General features: G+C 46.2%; 1 protein-coding gene across 2 annotated transcripts in view; it reads right to left on the reverse strand.

Moving 5' to 3' along the window:
- Nucleotides 1-4,335: 4,335 nt before the first annotated feature.
- The window catches only part of LOC149372652 (putative fatty acyl-CoA reductase CG5065), a 38,595-nt gene continuing 29,831 nt past the window's right edge, over nucleotides 4,336-13,099 (reverse strand). For both annotated transcript variants that reach the window (XM_089567213.1, XM_089567212.1), the window contains 3 exons: nucleotides 9,718-9,847; nucleotides 9,446-9,573; nucleotides 4,336-7,410 (listed from right to left, as the gene is read on the reverse strand). In XM_089567213.1, coding sequence (XP_089423339.1) covers nucleotides 7,260-7,410; nucleotides 9,446-9,573; nucleotides 9,718-9,847 — 409 coding nt within the window. In that variant the 3' untranslated portion in view covers nucleotides 4,336-7,259. The remainder of the gene's footprint in view (nucleotides 7,411-9,445; nucleotides 9,574-9,717; nucleotides 9,848-13,099) is intronic.

Below are 13,099 nucleotides of genomic sequence, written 5' to 3' on the forward strand. Positions count from 1 at the left end.
ATTTCGAGCGGGTGTGGTGCTACCGTGAAAATATGCATAACGGCAACGGAAATTCGTCGCAGATACAGCGAACAACTCTGGCCACACCACTCGGTTATAGTGAACGAGGTGGCGTGGTGAACTACCCCGAGGTTGTAGAGGTCGTCCTTCCGCTAAGCACGCAGATGAAATAGCGGCTCTCAACCTTCATTACACCGCCCCGGAAAGAACATGTCAACCCGGAAATGGAATTAAAAGGTGGCACTGCTGTGCGCAGCGCTAACCGGGAAGTCCGGCGTCCGGTAACACTGTAAATGCCAATGTAAACACGGTAACGATATGCTATAATTCTCTATTGAAATAGTAAGTAACCGGCGGCCAAACCCGCGTCGATGGCCAACGAGGGCAATCATTGCCTACGTGTTCGCCGGCTCGGCAAAGCATCCTGAGTAGAAGAAGCGCGGTGCGCGTGAGACAGGGGCATCGTCAAAAGCGAAGCTACTGACCAATCTCGCGGATCAACTAAAAACAGCGATTAGATAATTTTTAAAATCCTTGCTGGCCATCCCAGTCACGTGGTATGCATAGCTTGCCCAGTCGTCTCAATCTTTGGCGCCGCTGCAATGTGCAGGCATTGTCATATAGCTGACAGTGCAACGGATGCATTCTGCGCCACAAGCGCTGCACTACTTCGTCGCTGCATCAGCCCAGTAACGACAGAAGAAGCTCGAAAACACGCGTGACCAGATGATTGCAGATTTCTGGCAACGCTTCGTTGATCCATAGCCGACCGGATGTTTCCTCGGATAACTACGTTCCTGCGGACCACAAAATCGCAGAAGCGCCTGCTCTGACGGAGACGTTGAACACCAAGTGCGAGCTCTTCCTACTGCCAGGAATCTCATTTAAGTGGCCGACCTGCCACCAGTTGCCATGCACACTTCATCCATGATTAGTTATCGCCGTCCCTAAATTTGATAGTTGGCAGCAAGGTCTCGACGAGGATTAAATGACCACCCTAGATAGCCTGGAAAGAGCCGCGGCAGGCTCTGCTTTGCACAAGTAGGCACGCATAACGCAGCTTTGTAAGAAATAATTGCCACTTTTAGCAGCCTTAGTAATTTTGGCTGTTGTAAGAAGAATTCACTTGCTACGGACATCAGATATAACGAATGGAACCTGCGGGACCGTCAGGTTCGCTATAAGTGGGCTCGACTTAGTTTTACTCGGCCACAAAAACCTTTTTCACCCTTCAGACATGGACCTTACATGTTTGGACGTACTACTTTCGCGCCAAAGGGGCGTTTGTGCCGTAGTCAGTGCATTTCAACTTCTGCGAGCAACGAGAAACAATTTCAGCAATAATATAATATTTTTGTCATGATGCTGTATTCTTTTAGAACATACTTAAGCAGTCTCTTAAAAACTCATTGACATAATACATTTCATTATAACACTTACGTCTGCGATGAAAAGCTCTTGAATTCCGTGCGAAATTTTCGTGTTCATAGGGCGCAGAACCGCCGCCTTCCACGAGGTCACTGTTCAGGCACAGTGCACTTTAACGCAGGAGGAATATGCTGCGCAAGTCCAACCTCCTGACTGGTTCCCCTTTTTTCATGGCGTGTGCACCGTCTGGAATTTTCACGTGCGGGCGGACGCAGGTAGTTATGGTGACGTAAGGCCTTATGACGCGATCGCTGAATTCGACGCGGTCAAGTAAGGCATGAGGAGGGTCAGAGAGGTTCCAAATTTTTCATGCAACAACCATAAAAAGAAGCCTACAAGATAGCCGAATAGCCTAAAGCATCTGTAAACAGAGTTTTCTGTTGCGCCGCCATTAGTACGAATCCCACTCGGAGTCAGAGGTAAGACTATGCATACTCTTTTAGTTGTTCCTTTTACTGCGTTAGCAGTATAGCCTGCTTTCTCCAAAATAACCGCACTGCGTGCGTGTAGCCTCCATCCTTGATGCACACTGAGGCACTGAGGCAGATTGTTGTGAAGGCTCAACGTATTCAATCGCCCAAGCGTTATAAGAAAAAAAAAAACACTAACAAGCATAAGCCTGTCGTGTCAGACACTAAGAACGGGAAATATGACTGCGAAAAGTAGATATAAGTCGCCAGACAGAGAATTCAAGATCGAGCAGTGCGAGAACAGCGGATGGAGCCGCGCGCTGGCGACTGGCAGAAATTTTTTCTTAGAAGCAGAACAATTTCAGCGAATCGGCATAACGAAATCACTTCATCGTAGTTACATTGCATCGCAGTACCATCTTTTTGGGCGTAATCACTATCGCATGCCAGCGAGCACATGTATTTCCGCATTGCCCTTTTGTGTAATCGGTATTTAATTTTTTCCTTTTTAGTACATCTCCACCGTTGCCAATAAACCGCCTTTCGTTGCTTATTTCCGTCGCGCGCAAACAAGATTATGCGGATTCTAAAAAAAAAGAAGCTGCACCAATTTATACATCCTTCTTTTGGTAATACTAGTAGTAATATCTCAGGTTTAACGTGTCGAGTAGACATTGGGGCTATATGACAGACGATGTAGTGGAGGGCTCCAGATTAACGGAGACCAGCTGGGGATTTTCGACGCGCGACAGAGCACGCTGGTTTTTGTATTTTTGGAATCAGCAGCCGAGCTGCACAGCCATTGAGCCATTTTTTTTTACTTTACTGCCCTGCAGGCTCATCGTGAGGGGTTTTATTTAGAACTTGCTGTCTAAGACAATGAGCGCCTACAAAAGTAAATGTTGCACTACGCACTGCGGTTGCTCAGTGGTTAGGGTGCTCGGTTACTTATTCGATGTACCCTGGTTCGAACTCGTCCCCGGCGGCCACGTTTCGATGGAGGCGAAACGCAAAAGGCACCGTATGCTGAGCGATGTCAGTGCAAGTTAAAGGGCAACTGCGCCACCTTTTCAGAATTTCGCGATACTCAAGGATTCAAATCTATACAGGCTGTAGGTAAAGGATACTAAGTTTTGTGCACTACCATTTAAAATAGTGACGTAATCGACGATTAAATTTTGCACTTCTCAAAGCAACAAAGGAGTGCGGGGAAGTTCAGTGTGATGTGACGAAAGGTATGATTTTAAATTATTGCTGCCGTCAACCACGCCCTGCCGTGCCTCGTTGGACGCTTCCAAACAACGTTCGGCGGGCTTTGACTTCGGTTCCGTTGTTTTTTCCCCTTCAAAGCAGGCGTTTATGCGTTGAAAATGTACGGATACGTTCGATGACGTCATCATGCGTCCCCCACTTAGCGTTGTGCGCTGCGGAGAAGTTTGAAGGCCGTCGCAATTTTAATTGGTGATTACGTAACCGTGTCAAATGCTAGGCCAAAATGACTTCGCATACTTTACCTGGAAGTCTCCTTTCAAATGACGCCATATATATTAGAATACATGGATCACAGTGTGGTATTCGCCTACTGCCACTAAATAATTTAGAAAATAATTTTTTTCTCCCATGCTGTGTCGGTTTCATCAACCGAATGATGGCTTTGACGTGAGTTCAACATTAGGTCACGTGAGGCACGGGAAAACTAATACAAACGCTGATACGTTGTTTTGACGCACTGTAGCACTTATATCAGCCGACTTCAAGACCTATAATTACAACGAACGACGTATCAGCAGTTATATTGCCGTTTATAGCACCTCACGCGACCTCATTTCCACTACACGTCACAGCCATTGTTATGTTGGTGAAGCCGAAACACGATCAAGAAGAAATTCAAACATAAATTATTTATTATGTGTTGGTGGACACCACGCGGTGCTCCATGTACACCAACGTCTAACGCATCGTTTGAAAGAAGAAAGCACGCAAGGAAAAGTTTCGTGTCTTTAGTACTTTACTGAGTTAGAGCAGTCCTAACACTTCGATTAAAGATTTACACAAATATGTAAAAGGGAGGAGTAATAACTCAAGATTTCACATAAACCTGACGTACAAGTGTTTAGAATTGGCGGCAGTACATTACAGAAGCGTCAATTAGGCTTCTTCCCACGCACCAGACCTCTTGAAAGATGGCTGTCGCATATACTGGGTACCATTTTCGCACTTCCCAGCGCAGACAGCTACGGGTGGGCAAGTACGTATATGCGATAGATCGTATCATTTTGTCGGAAAACAAGACGTATGCCGGGATGCAAAAAAAGTGGGGCTGAACCGGGTCCCGAACCGGTTCGGAACGGTTCCTTTGAATCGTTCCGGTTCGGGTTCAGTTCCAAGATGGCGAAAAAATTATGGGTTCGGTTCGGTTCCGGTTCCGGGCAAAAATTCGGGTTCGGTTCCGGTTTCGGGTTCGGGTTCAGTTCCGGTTCGACACCCTGGTTCTAAGTCGGGCGGCGCGATTCGACAGCTAGGCTCAGTATATCATTCGACAGCTAGGCTCAGTATATGCACGGTGTTTCACGCCAAGACTTGGCAGCATCAGTGTGACGGCCGAACCAGCGCACAAAAAAAAAATAAAACATTGTGTGAGCCGGGAACAGGTCCGGGTCCATTCTGCCAACTAGCAAAGAAACCCGACGAGCGCCGCAATCCAAGGAAGCGCCGAGACCGGAGAGACTCTGCCGACGCGCGCTGCTCCTCGGGAGTGCGACAACCGGAAGTTGTAAACCGAACGTCAGCGAATGACGTTTTCATGGGCGGAGCCCAGTCCCGGAGCTGTTTTCTTTATTTTTTTATGGTGCCCCGCGCGTACGAGTTGAGGGGGGAGAGGAGGAGGGTGATTTTTAATCGCCTATAACTTCGTTGTTATTGATGCTAGCTCAAAAATTCTTGCGCTGGAGTGACGAGTGATGGATTGCCTATCTTTATATAATCTCAATTAATTTGTTTCATTGTCCCTTTAATGCCTAAGAGGTACGTTTTTAAGTGTATTTATAGCTTCTTGTTTGGGAGTTTTTTTTCTTTTTTTTTCAAATAAGTTTGCGAGGAGGGCATTGTGACAGATTTGTGTTGATGGAATTTTGCTTATATAGAGAGACAACAGTGCAAATTTTTATAAAAGTGCGTTTATTCGTTGAAAACCACACCACACTCGCTCCGAATAGTGACTCTGCTAGAAGTGGCTGTACTAATCTATGCGACAAGTTTCATGTGCAGAGAATAAACTAGGTGCCTGCTGTGCATAAATGGCATAAGGGTGCCGTGAATAGCGCTGCACCTCTTCAAGTGAAACTACAGCTGCCCTTTAGGGCGTAAGGAGTGCAGACATTTTCATCACTGCGATCAAAACTTGTGCAGACCAGGGGAAACATAGTCAAGAGCTCACACAATGAGAAATCAAGGGTAGGTACAGGAAAATGAGCAAACACGAATAGTGACCTTGCAGTCGTAGGAACCGCTCAAATAAACACATGCTCCAGGGGACTGTCAAGGAAGACTAATAAAACAAGTGACCTCATCACAGACTGCTTTGTACCCTACACACAAATAGAAACAGCACCTGAGCATCCGAGATTTTGTACAACACACTCTTCTCTGATGTATGATAATAAAGCGATATAAAATGGCACCACCCCATCAATGTATACGAAGCTCCTTGTGTACAAAGTCATTTCAAATTTTCAGTGCTCAGTAACGTGTAGCGTAAACATCCAAGGCAGCATTCAGTTTGTGTTTGCAAATTGGCCGAGAGATTTCTCCTACCACAGTGTCCCCGATATCTATAGGGATTCTTCAAATAATTGCCGACTGCATGTTGATCGTAGCATTTCTTCTTCACCACGAACACACAATTCTCTTGCAATATTCCACTCTCTACAGTCAACACAAAGCACAGTCAAATTCGGTACTACTGCTGGTGCCAGTAATAAATTCATTAAGAAATATGCACTTTCGAACAAAGTACTAAGCAATCATTCGTATAAGCATGATCTTTGTGCCATATTAATATTAGTGATGGTGGGCGCTAAAAAACAAGTGATTTATGTCGACTAGCAAGCTGGCTAACTAAATTCTTATGAACTTTCACAGCGTAATATGCTGTAAGGCATTTCTTCACTCTTAGGCGCCCGTTCCTGCCTTCCGCGTCGTAGTCATTGGCGTTGTCGGCGTAACACGCCACCTGACAGGTCACCCTGTCACTTGACAGGTAGTAGCAGAGCAAGACGCCACCTGCCCAGGCAAGAGCAAAGGGATGGACAACCAGAAAAGATGGCTGCCTCGGGAAGATCCCAGAGGGGGGCTAGCAGCGTCACACGCCACCTGGCCGTGGTGGCAGGTGGCGTGCGAAGAGCTGCGCTCTAATTTTGCATTACCGACTGTTGTAATCGTTAGTCAATTTTTTTCTTTGCATTTGGTTCCACAAGATCCCCTACATTCTTCAGCCTTGGGAGCTCTTTCTGTATGTCTATTTTTAAGCATTTGCGAGAATGAAGTTTGAAACTTTCAACTTCTGATGGAGGATTGCTCTCTTTGGTTCCTCTAACAGTTTCTCAATATTACCTAGATATAAAAATGAAGCTGCGATCGTTCACACCATGGAGAGGCACAGGAATATGCCGGGAAGATCAGTTTTTGTATTTGGCCTGGCTTTTTGCATAAAACGTGGATGCAGCCGTAACAATGGTGAGGTGCGTTTCCGAAGTGAACGTAAAGAATCATAGGAAAATAATCTGTTAAGCCACTACATGCTGGCTCCAATTTTCTCCCACACCTAAAATAACAGCGTTGGGAGCAAGACGACGGATGAAAGTAAGGACAGACACATGTGTTTTGCTCCCAGCGCTGTTCTTCTGGGTGTGCAGTACCAACTAGCCAGACACCTTGCTCTTGTGAATTTCTCCCACACGCTGCCTTTTGGTTAACCATGGACGTGCATACGTACATGGATCCTAACTAGGTTTTAGCTAAGGGTCCACATCATCATGCCTCATCAGATCATCATGGTAGTGCAATCATGCCTCTGCAATGACTGAAAATAAAAATCAGTCGATGTCTGAAGAAAAGTTGGGAGGGCTCCCATTTTGCTGTCGGTCGCGAAAACTCTTGCTCGTATTGAGCGTAGTCGACAATCTGAGCACAATCAGTGCACAAGGCAGATGGAAACAGTCAGAACATAGGACGGCGCTAAACCACCAAACTACAGCTAAATGAAATCACATGCCGCAGTGCTGACTTTTCTTGCTGAAATACAGTTTTTATCACCTGTCATTGCATTATATAGTTTTCCGAGCTCCATGACAGTGAGACTGCCCCTAGGTGGCAGCTCATAATCGTTGCAGTCATTGTTGCCCCTCCTTCTGAAAGCGGTGGTCATGGAGACCACAGGGCCAGCAGTGTTTCATACAGTCCTGTGGCTGCTGTCTTCGTCGAGTGGCCCAGCTCCCATGCTGTCTCCGTCATTAGTAGTCGTGATGCCAGAATGAGCAGGAGAAACCGCGAAGACAAGTGCACTGCGTAAAGCCTGCAAAAGATAAGAAGAAACCTATCTGTGGTTGACGGGCTTATATGAACAGTGTTAGGGTGAGTTGCTGTCTCGTATGTGGAATTCTGTAGCGCTTAGAAGCAAAACCTACACGAGAAGGCCAGCCGGGGTACCCAGTGGCTTTGACGTTCGGTTGCTGATTCCAAGGTCGCGAGATGGAATCACGGCCGTATTTCGGTGGATGCGAAATGCAGAAAACTACTGGCTTGCCAAGGCTACGGCTGTGCAGAGATATTCGGCGAGAGCTGTCATGTTCTAACTAAGCCGTGGCCTTCTTTAGCCTGGCATTTTTTCTCTTCCAATTTCTCTGTCCAGTACCACGTTGTTGTTGTTAACCTCGTACAATGGAACATGCCCACGCCAGGGGATCGGTCAAGAATTGGGTTGCACAGAGAGTTTTTGTGATGAATTTTTTCAAGGACAAAAAAGATCCCTTCATTTTCTCCCCCTTCGTCTCCTCTTTCTCCTTGTAATTTCTGTTCTTCGTTCTTAGCTTTTGCTTGCCTTAGCTTGGTGTTGTTCCATTTAGGCTCCAAGCTAAGCGGAGGAAGAACATGATGAAGATGAATTTTTATGGTACAAGCTCATATGTGGCCAAAGAGTGCCATGGCAAAATCTTTTTTTCTTCTACTCGGGGTTCGGTTGAAGACCCATTCCCAAGCATTTCACCCTAAAGAAGCCGAACACCAGGCAGGGGGAAGCTTGCATTCAAGCTTGTAAAGCTTGCATAGGCTTTTTGTTGAAATACCTATATCAACTGTTGACAAGCTAATCTGCCCATTTTTTGTACTCATTGGGAAATGAGTGTTGAACATTTTATGCACAGTGTTGAACATTTTATGTGGGTAGCAAAAATTAGACATCAGAAAGTGCGTCTTTTTCTCAACAGGGCCTGAACATATCTGTACATATATCTATTGCAGATTGCAGGAAGCAGGTCCCACTAAGTGAGGAATTTTGTATAAAAAAATTAACATCGATAGTTATAACTTCCCTGAGTTGTTTGTTTATCTCTCTCTTTCTCTATATAAAAAAACATCCTGCAAACCATCTCCTCCTCCCGTTATCCATTTTTTTTTTTTCTGCGAATGAAGTTAAAATGCACGGTAAATATGGGACATCATGTGTTCGGTGAAGGCTGCTAAAAATTGGCAGTGGTTTAGCTCACCTAAGTCAGGATATATGCAGCGAAAACAGTTTCGTCTACTGACATTTCGATAGCGACACGCCGTCGTTGTCGTTCAGCAGCTTGGCGGCGTCTCTTCGCGAGACATTCCTCGGGCGTCTCGGCCGCCCGCTTAGCCTTTCTTGCCTCGTTTTCGTGCTGTCGGCTGGCCTTGTATCATGTGACGACTTCTGGATCGGAAGACTAACTTTCACGCAACCTGTACTGCTACTATGACGAGCACGGCCGCTCTCCTTCCAAGGTGCGCGTCTGAGGAGCGGCGAGCGCATCGCTTCCGGTTTTTATCCCAGCTGCGCGGCGCGACTGTGCGCATGTGCAGTGGGGCGAAGTGATGACGTCACGCGCGGTGCGAAACTCGGCGCAGCGGCTGCGGCGGAACGACGATGCGCGACGTACACCTCTGGCTCCAGCGCAACTGGTTGCGATGGTAACGACGCATACGCAGTAATTGCCTTCGCCCGGCTCCGCGAAATGCGCTTCTGCTAGCGTGTAGCTTTCACTACAATATCGATGATTAGCTGCCTTTGCATGCATTGGTGATTGCACTGCCACCCTAGAGTTACTGTATGCTACCTTTGGTAGCATATACAGTAATTCTATGCCACCCATGAGTGGACTGACCTCTTAACGGTTAACTTTCTGTCACGCAACGTAATATTTGGTCAAACAGTGCACGTGTGTTTTATGACCGATTTAAGCGTGCTTGCTGCAAAAGTGTGCCCATAAGCAACTTACGTGAAGCGATTTTCTAGCGTTACTTTAGGTGTTCCAGGAATCTCTATGTGTCAGCTGGACATCGCGGTCAACACTGTCTGCAGGGATCCTTACCGTTTCAACCGTCTTCGTGAGTCGGGTAGTTTGTCGTCCTCGGCCTTGAGGAGGTACTTGCGTATTCCCAGCATGTATTGATCGCAGTACGGTTCCCACTCGATGTTCTGTATATCAAGACTGAACAACTGTAAAATAGGAAGTCGCTTTTTTAAATACACGGAGATGATGCCATTGCTTTGATAACTGTTGCAGTAAGGCGAACATAAATAACAAGTTTGAGTTACCCTCAGGGCCAAAAGCATTACAAAAGGCGCACTCGCTCCACTTGCCTTTTTGTCCGTTGGTGAGAGGTCTTCGATTAGCCCCATGACATTGTTCGACTTGAACAGCCAACCATGAACTGCAAAGTATTCCAAAGTACCCGTGCGTTCGCGAACCTTCTGAAGACGCTGTGCTAGCCTGCGAAAGTGATGAGGTTAAAAAAAAAGCAACAAGCAAATTACACTGCTCTCCTTTAGCCTGACGTCTGATCATGGAGTGAGGAAAGCTTAGGAGAGGCCCATGCTTTCCGAGCTGCGTGTCAGAAAGTGGGCCAGAAGTCGCGTGTTTTCGCACAGACTACCGAGAGTCTTTGGCCGATGGCGCAGCCGTAGACCAGCACATACCAACACTGTGTTTACAAACAAAGCGGCGGGTTCGCTGCAGGTAGTTCCGACAAAGGGTGAAAAGTAGGCTTAGCGCCCATGGAAGCAAAAGCTTTCAAACCAGTTTTCTGATTTCACAGTGCACCTATGATGTCGTTCCTTCGTGAAGAATCCTAGAACTGCACTCTTAGAAAAAAAAGGTTGCAAAAAGGTAGTAACGGCTGCTTTTACTACCTTTTTTTTAACAGTTACTACCTTTATACTATCTTCCTACGTCCTCGTTACTACCTCCAAGTAAAATGATAATCACTGCTGTTATTCCTTTTTTGACCGTTACTATCTTTGTGCCACCTCATTACCACCTCAGTGGAAGCGGAGGTAGTAAATACGGCTGTTACTAAGTGTAACGTACTTTAATAAGTAACCGTTACGACCTTCAATGACTTTCTGCGAAGTACAGGAGGCCATTGCGAAAACCGAAGGCAGTGTAAAGAAATTTACGTGTTGAGAACTTGTTTCTTGGTTCCAACTGTGTTTTGTTTTGGCTTTTTTATAATTGTGTGGCTGTTCCGTGGACTGTGTTCTCCTTGTGCACGGATTATTTTGCTGTCGGTGTCCTTCAGCTCTTGCCCGAACTGGTAAAAGAGCATTCACTGTTCCGCAGAGGACCGGTAAGAGTATACTGTCGTTCATCTATGAAAGTGCTTCGATTTTTATGACTGCCATTTTAGTAGAGGACAGAGGCCCTTCCCTCATCCTCAACGAGAATCCACATGAAGCGAAAGAAATATGAGCCAGCTTTGAAGCCTTGAAGATTTATGTAGGGCTAATCTTCCTGCAGCTCTCTGATTTATTTCTAATCTCTATTGATCTTCTGCCCTTAAGCACAGAACCGCATTCCTGAAAGTGAGCCCTGGCACCTTTATTCCTTACCAAATACCCCTCACAAGGGAGTAATTTCTCATTGGAAAGCACCCAACCCCAGCCATACGGCTACAAAGGAAAGCTAAACATCTTTTTCGGAAACTTCGTAGTTAAAGAAAAATTCGTCCTGGTCCTGGTATTTTACCAAATACCTCTTTAGTACTCCATACCTGCTGCGCCCCCACAATGCCCTATGCTTCATTATCGCGGCATCTCTCGCCATTTCACCCTGACAGTCTGTTCGTGCTTTTTCACGTATATCTGTCCTTAGTTTACCCAGACCCCGAAATATTTGTATTCTGCCAGTCTGAGTATTTCATGGCCTTGTATTGCAAGCACCTGATCAGCAGAATCGTTGAAAGTCATCAGACGCGCTATAGGTGAAGCCTAAAGCGTCTCCTTCGTCTCCACAAGAATTAGCCAGAGTCTGCAAATCTTCCTGGCTATCAGCTGATGGTACGACATCGTCCGCATAGATTAATCTGGGGAGCCGCTGCTGTACGACCTTTCCGCCTAATCTGCACGACATAATATAACCTATAGTAGGATACAACTTTAAAAAACAGCAGTTGCTAACACTGGGCCGCGGTCCGCGGCGTTCTGCATTACTCCGCTAGCCAATCCCAACAGTAAATGAAATCAGCTTTTTAATGTTTCACTATATCAAACAATCCACATATGAAAATTCTAAAGATAGTGTTTTTCTTGTGATAAGCATTTTGTTTAGGTAACAAGAAACGCTTAACCAGTGGACTAATTTTTCGTCGTGGAGCAATTCTATGCACGGAGGCTGAATGTGGGCGGAGCTTCACTGTAGGCTTATTTCCATATTTATCGTATACAGCATGAACAGCAGCGCTGATAGAGATTAATCCTTTGCCTACCTCTACAGTTGTCGCACTCCTTATCCCTTCCTATGCAATTTCGACTTTATTATCTTGGTACATGTCCTGTAGGAAATCACATATGTCATGACCGATACCTACATCTTTCAGTATGTTCCACAAGAGTTCCCTATTCAGTTGTATGTACTGCTAATGTCCAGGAAGGCTAAATAAGTCAAGTACCCAAGCTTGGTTCACCGCCTGCCGAAAGGCACGCGCACTACGAGGTGCGGCTTTTTTGCTAACTTCTGCTAATTCATTCACATGACCTTTGTAATCTCTAAACACTAGGGGCTCAGCAAGATTGTGACTGCATCAACACCGGAATGGATACCGCCACATCCGAGTTTAAGATGTCAATTATTTGTTAGCATGCCAGCACCGGTGCTCTCTAACGGCTCCAACAAAGCGCCTTCAGCGCATTTTTATTTCCGAAGCGCTCGCCGGCGCAGGTAATTTAAATTCTGTAGGCCCTAGAGGCACGGGTGACTCGCTTGCAAGTGTAACTAAATTAAGCGGGCTTTGGTACTGTGGCATCTTCGCAGTTATGGGCCAATGAGAGGAATTTAGGTGTTGCGATCTGATACACGTACGGATACGCATGCCCAATACGGTCTGGCATAAGGTTTCCAAATGTTCTAAATTACTCTAGATCACGCTGAATACATCATGTTGCGTAACCATTCGTCGTTTATTTGCAAAAGCACGGGTTGCTTCCTGTAGGACGTTACGCTAACAGGGAATTGCAGGGCGAACAAGAAGCATCGGTAGCGCCCTCGACCCGCCATGTGAAAGCAGTTTTTGGTTACGGCATACTACGGCGGTGGTGGCTTTTTTAATTGTCTGTTTTACTTCCGCTTAACAACTCACGCCGTTGTGTTCCCAGTAGGTTAAAAGCAGTTCGCCATAAGCGTGGCTCGTGCTTCGTTACGTATACCATGGTGCCATTTTCCGCCGCCGCGGTGGCGCTGTACTACCTAAGTTCAGCTGTGAAGCATGAGACTGCACGACAGAATCGTGTCGGTGGCGGTTGCATTTAGGCAGGGAGGAGGGAGAGGAGGTGATGAGGAAAGAAAAAAGCTAGGTGACTCTCATTGACATTGGGGGGCGATTGGCTAGCTCTGTGCCTGTTGTCATTCGGGGGATGGACAAAGCTCACGGTGATGAGGCTACAGTTGCTATCTAATTGAGAGTCATCCGCTTTCATCAATACGCACTCACTGTGAGGGAAGGAAAGAAGAGGGAAAAAGGAGAGAGGT

The sequence above is a fragment of the Amblyomma mixtum genome, chromosome 1, assembly GCF_055824585.1.
Source record: "Amblyomma mixtum isolate Tamu chromosome 1, ASM5582458v1, whole genome shotgun sequence".
Taxonomy (NCBI): Eukaryota; Metazoa; Arthropoda; class Arachnida; order Ixodida; family Ixodidae; genus Amblyomma; species Amblyomma mixtum.